The sequence below is a fragment of the Hylaeus volcanicus genome, chromosome 4 (assembly GCF_026283585.1).
Source record: "Hylaeus volcanicus isolate JK05 chromosome 4, UHH_iyHylVolc1.0_haploid, whole genome shotgun sequence".
In the NCBI taxonomy this organism is placed as follows: Eukaryota; Metazoa; Arthropoda; class Insecta; order Hymenoptera; family Colletidae; genus Hylaeus; species Hylaeus volcanicus.
In genome coordinates this window covers 8,022,786-8,030,190 of record NC_071979.1, presented here as the reverse complement: position 1 = coordinate 8,030,190, position 7,405 = coordinate 8,022,786, and the positions used below count along the sequence as shown (strand labels likewise).

The window sequence follows — 7,405 nt, the reverse complement described above, 5'->3', positions numbered from 1 at the left end:
AGCAATCTACTATTTTGTGTGCACTAGTTCAATGCCATCTTCATCTCCATTCTTTCAACCCCATCAAAGTCGATACACCACTTTCTTTCGTTTCTCACGCAAACTGCTACTCATCAACCTAACGAGTCCTCGTAATCCCACGTTTATGACACTCGACATCCTACAATATCGCATAAATCTTGTCATAAATCACTGGAACGAAGCTCGCCTCCGCGCAAAGTGGAACCTGTCGCGTAACACGCGGCAACTTTCAACGAAATATCCATCTCCGTTCGATGAGACGTCTATAAATAACTTGAGGGAAATGTACGCGGCGCGTTCGCTCGCGGGTTAATTGTCCTAACGACGACGAACGAAGACGAGGACGACAGACGGAGGAGGAAAAGAGTGGCTGGCGAGCCTTCGGAGTTTAAAATCGGTTAATTCACGGTGACGTTGGTCAACGAGGCGCCAGGGTATTTAGACGGTTAACGCGCGCAAGAACGGGGGTAGGAGAAATCGTGATCGAGCGACGAAGGGGAAAGGGGTCGAAGGAGCAGAGACGCCACTCAACGGCATTATTCGAATTGATGCGGTGAATTGGCGCTGACGACATCGGAGAGCCAATCCGACGGTTTGTTTATTGGTCGCGCGTTGGCGGATTCCTTGCGGTTTGCTTTAATTGAACCCTCCTCGATCGTAAATGAAACTAATACGTACGTATCTCTGCTTATGGCCGCGAAGTCGATGGGAATCGACCAGTCGATCGTCGGAGATCCTTAGAAGAGATCCCTCGAACAGAAGTCTCGAATTCTGACGAGTGCGACACAAAGGAAAACTCATTTTTAGTTATCTTGACGCCTAACGAGGTTTATCATGTACTATTCGTGGCTGCCAGAAGGCAACGTCAGATTTCACCTTGTTGCTGACGTTCTGCGACAAGAATACAAACATATTGTTGTGTCGCGCCTCACATACACAAGAACAAGTCAAACATGAACACGAATCGCAGGGTGCGAGTTTGGTCGGGTAAGAAAAGCCGATCCTTCTCCTCCTACGATACCAATGACGCAGTATTCGGACCTACCTAGCCTAAAAAGAATAATTCAGAAGCTTTAAATCTAAAAGTTTATCGCTGGAAATCTAGCGAAAATCGGTCGGTAGACGGGGGTGGCGTTCGATGTCACGCGTGGTGCTGACCTGCGACGCGATAGGAGCTATCGTCGAATTCCTTTGCGGTCGCCACGTGCGCGTAATGGGCCATTACGCGTACGTATGGAAATAATGGGATTTGCATTCCCAAAGAGACCTCGTCGTCAAGGGGGGGAGGTGAGGCTGGGGAGGAAACCTCCGTCGATCGAAAACGAACGATCTCTGGCTAACGCGAAAACCTGGAACTTCCAGGAATCTTGAAACATCCAGGAATCCTGGAACATCCAGGAATCCGAAGAAACACGAGTACCGACGGGGGTGGATTCGAAGTATCCCTAACGCAGATTTATTCGAGCAACGAAGCTGCGGTGCAGTTTCCGCGCAGCGAGACGCGTTCGAGCGTGTCGATGGCGAGGAAGAAGGGTGGCGAGGAATATTCCGCGAAGGGGCGGGGGTGGCAAAACAATGGTGACGGATAAAGCGAAGGCAGAAGGTTTCGCGCGGTGGGGTGAAATCAAGGGACACCCCGCATGATTAGTCCGACATTTGCACGGGCAGCGTCTCTCTAGTTGGCACGCATTCCAACGGCTCCCGGAGTCGAGTCGAGTCTCATTCGACTGCGTGTCTGCTCGCCCCAGGGAGATTTTCGCGGCAACCCCCTTAAAATGCTCCGGACGACGACTTTTTCCGCGAGCCTTGATTACGATCCTTCTAACCGTGACATTCGTAACGTCGATTCGGTCTATTCGCTCGATCGACCCCGTCGATCCAAACCCTGTGATTCCGAAGACCAGATGGAAAATTCATCTCGATCGCGTTTTAACAGAACGATAACCGGTTCTGGATGATCATGATTGAACTGGTTGCTGAAATCGATGGGGAATAGGGTTTCGCGATGCTTAAGGAGGCAGAGGGGGAGGTAGAGTGTAAAGTGGATTAGTATCGACAAGTTATCCTGTCATGCGCGACCGATTCCTGCCGTCTTAGCGATGTGCTAACATAATCATCACACGTGAAATCTGATTCGGATCGAATTTGTGAGATTCAACAATATAGTAAGCCCGATAGTTACGTAAAGAAATATCGCTTAAATAATTTATAATAGGTTGCAACGTTTGTACGAGGAATTGTATTTCGGCGTTTTAAAAAATTCGACCCCTGAAGGGGTGAAAAGGGATCGCAATTCCTTTCGATTTCCTTTATAATTGATTTCTTGTTCTTTAATTATAAAGACAATTTAGTTAGGAAATTTGTTAGTCCAAAACATTGGGTAGATTCTTAGTATAGAATAAGAATAGCTTATTCCACGCGGAAGAAACCGCGGGACACAGGTAGTGCTACCATAATCTGATGGACTAACGCGATCGGTTTCTGTTTCAGATGCTTGCGGTCTGTCGGACGTGGCGCACATCGAGTCCCTTCAGGAGAAGTCGCAGTGCGCTCTGGAAGAGTACTGCAGGACCCAGTACCCGAATCAGCCGACGAGGTTCGGCAAGCTGCTCCTCCGACTGCCATCCCTGAGAACGGTGTCCTCCCAAGTGATCGAGCAGCTGTTCTTCGTCCGGCTGGTCGGGAAAACGCCGATCGAAACGTTGATCAGGGACATGTTGTTGAGCGGTAGCAGCTTCAACTGGCCGTACATGTCCACGATGTGACATTCTGTCTGGCGACAGCTAGCTTCCGCGTAATACTGTCGCTCCCCGTCTCGTCCCGTGGTCCAACCAAGTTTCGATCGTCGAGCCAAACGCTCGATTCGAGCGCTCTGCTCGTCCCACGACTGAAACGAAACGTTCTTTCTCCTTTTGAGGGAACCCACGCGAAACGTCGTGGACGATGGGTCGTCGACGACGCGTTGGAAATCAACTTTCGACCGACGTTTCCAGGTTTTAACCGCGCTGGATCGCGTGCGAGACTCGTAACACGCGCGTGAATGGGAACAGACGAACAGAGATGGGCAAAATGGACGAATCAGGGAATCGTCGGACAGATTTTTATTCGTTTACCAGTGAAATTGTATAGATACGATCGATTTCAACGTCTTTACAATTTTCTATCATTTTTCTAAATGTCCTTTCAAGGAACTTTCCAACCTATTTCTAAGTAATCAGGAACCCAAGTTCCAGCGGGAGATACTGTGATAAGGTTCGCGTGCAACCAACATACTCTGTCGAAGAACTGTATATAATACGAGACGATCACACTTACAGATAGATTTTCGAACCTTCTTTGTCTATTAAAGAAATTTATTTAAATTAAACGGTAGGTTTCATATTTCCAACTGTGTGTTTATATAAATATGTTGATGTATATATAAATATATACATATATATAATATAATAATAAACATATATAAATATATATATATATATATTTATGTATACATAAATGTATATGTATTATGTATACAATATTTACGTATACATATATATATATAATAATAATAAAAATATATATACATGTATAAGCTTACTCATATACATATTTATAACGAACAATTCATTTGCTAATATCAAAACTATTATTTAATTTAGTGAAGCTTCTCCGATAGACACAGAGAGTACGAATATTTCTGGTACTGACCGTATATCCTTGTCAAGAATAGGTTTCGCGATTTGTTACAGGAATCTTTAGCCTGCCGAAGAAGCAGCAGTTATTTATTCCGTCTTCGTAAATTCGCTACGAGTAATTTTGCCCATCTCTGCGAGCAAACGAGGGGATCGAGAAGAACGAAAGATCGGCGCGACGACGAGCGATAAACCGTTGATGTTGAGCGAAACGCTCCTCGAAGGAGCCACAAGCTCCATTTCGATAGCTACTTTAAGAAACTGTTCAGACTGCCTAGCAAGAACGACGATTTCTTGCGATTCGGTGCATACACTTAAGATTTGGCGCGTGCAATGTCAATTACGACGCGGTTTCATCCGAGACTCGAGCGAGCTTATTTTTCTCCTTTCGCCATGACGCGTGGGAATCGAGCAGAGCTGGACGAACGAAGCTTGGAACGGAGATAGGCAAAATTCTCAACCGGATAAAGATTTCACATAGCGAATAAAAATAAAAAATGATAACGACGAAATTGCGAACTCGATACGTTCCACGAAAGTTCTTTGTACTCGAATGTTGACGCGAGTGAATTAAAAGATAAACAAAGAAGCATAAAACAAAGTTACGACGCCGTATTTTTCTTCGTTATGCGTTACTCGAATGAAATATTGCCCATCTCCAGCTTGGAAAACAGATGTTTCGGGGCGAACCGAACGGGGACGATCGATATTAGAAACTCGAAGAACTGCGGACGATAATTTTCCACCGAACACGCGCTTCGAGTGACGCGTCCACGACGATTTTTCTCGAGTCTGACGTGATCGACGCGCGAAGGAAAATTATTATTCGACTTTCGATGGGGCGAAAGGGATTCGAGCACGGTCATCGGCGAGAAGGTACGAGGTGTACGAGGGCCAGAGAGAAAAGTGGGCGTAGGAGATGGTGCGCATCTCGAGAGAACATGCTGCAGAGAAAAGAAGGGCGGGCTGAACGTAAGACGCGATAAAGACGTTGCTTGGCTCAAGAATCGGAGGCACTAACTGACTTTTACAAGATACGCGGCTGCGTTTAACCCTTTGCAGTCAGAGATTTTTTTATACGAGCAACCCTTGGACATCCTCCCGATATTGTCGATAAAAATTCAAATCATTTTCTTTCTGAAAAAAAATGTATAGACTCATTTTTTGAATAGTTGCATAGCTGTCTTTGCTCTAATGAACGTTCAGATGCAGATACTCGATACTTTCAAAGTCCATCGCATCTAGTCGTCGCTGTATCGGCGCCAGTGGAGCGCAGAGTCGGGCTTGCCAGCGTAACTCGTGGCGCGAATGTCCGATGACAGAAACGAGAAAAAATGGAAAGGAACGGAGCGAGCATAAAGCAAAGAGAGAGCGAGACGGAGTGCCGCGGCGCGAAGAAATCATAAATTAGCATTTGTAATCGACGGCGGGGGATCTGGTAGATCTTCCATTGGTATCTCGCATCGATCTTCGCCTCGAGTAATTGCCGTTAGTCGAGTCATGCCGAAACTCTTAGTCATTCGTTTTGACGTCTCGTTCTCCGCGTACGTGCCCGCGTTCCCAAGAATTTCTTTTCTCCTCTGTTTCTCTCTCGCCTTAAAAGACGCGCCACTTCGAATCGCGCAGCGTCTCCTCCGCGCGTCTCTGTCGGAGATGAATAAAATTATTGTCCAGATAAAACTATCAGGAATACGATCGAGGAATAAAGGATAAACGAGCTTCAATCGATAATCAACACCAACGACCGAATTCGAACCTTGTAAATTAAAGGATAGCAATGTTCCGGTCTCGAATAAGGTATTCGTTCGAGCTTCGGCTCCAGGAAGCTACGAATAATTCGCAACGATCCGCGCGCGAATCGCGGAACAGGAGGGAAAATGTTCGGTCGCGGGAATATTATTCGTCGTTCTTCGAGAAGCTATGAATCGTATGGTATGCGTACAGATAAGAAACCGTAAGAGTTAATTAAGTTAATTTTGCGCGTTCTTTTTGCCTGTTATTTATTAAAGGATTGTATGCTTTTCCGCGACGATCATTGCGTACGAGACTTAGGATATTCTCAATTCTAGACTCTAATACCTTCCTTAATCTTACGCTTTAGTTTTCGTTACTCCATTCGCGCTTAACCATTTGCACTCCGAGGATCTTCGACGGGCTCCTCTGGCAACTTTGCGCCGCTGCTTCTGAAACGTAAACGTTTTCCACGGACAAATTTTACTCGTTTACTTCGTTCATCTAGTTTGCGTTGCCACAAATAAAATTGAAAATTTTTGCGACGCCAGTTTAGGAAATTTCGCGCGTCCTTCTTTTCCCACAAAAATAACTCCTTATACTTCGAATGCGATTCGTTGACTTTGCTAATTCCGTTTGCGTTATTAGAAATTTCATTTGGACCGAGTTGTGGCGCGTATCGCGTACGCGCAAAGGGTTAAGCGTGGCGAATTCGCGCAGACGCGACGCGCGTACCAAAAAGTGAATTGTAATAATGAGCAATGCGCGTAAAATTCGGCCAGCGTCGCTTAGGCTTAGGAAGTATCGTTCTTCTCGGTTCCCTCGACGAGCACCACGCGCAATTAAACGTCGAATGGCGATTTACGACGCGAGCAAATCTTCCAGCTTCTGCTTGGCGCGTAGCTTCGATATTCCTCGACAGAGATGGGCAAAATCCTCGTCAAAATAAACAACCTTGTACGCGTACGTATTACGGAGGCTTTCCGAAACACTCAGTTTTTGAAACTGTATCGGAAGGAGAGAATAAAATCACATCACTTTTTTCGAACTACCCCTTTGCGGGCGGAGTTTTGGCTGTGCTGCTTACGCTTTTTCGCTGCAATTATGTCGCCGTCGGAATTATCTTAGAATTGCTAGAATTTTATCAATTATTTTCTTTATTGTCTGTTCGATATAAAATGAACGTTAGAGACGATCTCGTTCACAGAAGGGTTTCGTTAAATCTCACGGTTTGGATCTCTCGAGGGATGAATTTTCAATTTTGCTCTAATTCGATACATATAAACAAAAACAATCGTACATTTTAGATAGAAATCTGTTGTCTCACTTTCGCATTATACATCTTGAATTCCAAAAGGTACTGTCGTCGTGAATAACGATAATTTTTAAATAAAAGCTTTACACCCATCTGTACATACCCCTCTAGATATTAAAGTATACAGAGTGCAATTAGCACGAGTTCTGGAGGATGTATACAAACTCCACGACAGCAAAGGTCTACTCAAGACTCGCATGGACCCCGTGTGAAAAGAGAATCGAGTGCATCCATCATCCACTATTATACTACATAGGATCAAATTTTGCTCATCTCCGACGAATGTCAGCGATTCCCTCGAAGCGCGTCGCGTCGATCCTCGGTCGATTAGTACCGAGCACGAGAGCGTTCGTTTCCTCGCCTAATTCTTATTTTCGCGAAGGATGGTTTCTCGAAATTGCGTCGACGGGGTGTTTCTGAACGGAGGAATCGTTTCGTCGGGATCGAACGCTCGCGGAGCATTCGGAGACGGCGCGACGACGCGCGGACAAATATATTTTTCTTTCGCAGAGACGCGTGTTGTACGATAGTCGCTCGTCGCTCGGTCTCCGACGGAAGAAGATCGCAGGGAGACGATACAAACGCGCGAGATGAGACTCGGCGAACGCAATGTGATATACATATGTACATGTACGTGAAAAACTAAAAAAAAAAAGAAAAACAA

At 45.6% G+C, this 7,405-nt stretch overlaps 1 protein-coding gene across 2 annotated transcripts in view; it reads left to right on the top strand.

Moving 5' to 3' along the window:
- Positions 1–7,405, top strand: part of LOC128875795 (COUP transcription factor 2) — a 105,181-nt gene extending 97,776 nt beyond the window's left edge. For both annotated transcript variants that reach the window (XM_054121682.1, XM_054121683.1), the window contains one exon: positions 2,512–7,405. In XM_054121682.1, coding sequence (XP_053977657.1) covers positions 2,512–2,786 — 275 coding nt within the window. In that variant the 3' untranslated portion in view covers positions 2,787–7,405. The remainder of the gene's footprint in view (positions 1–2,511) is intronic.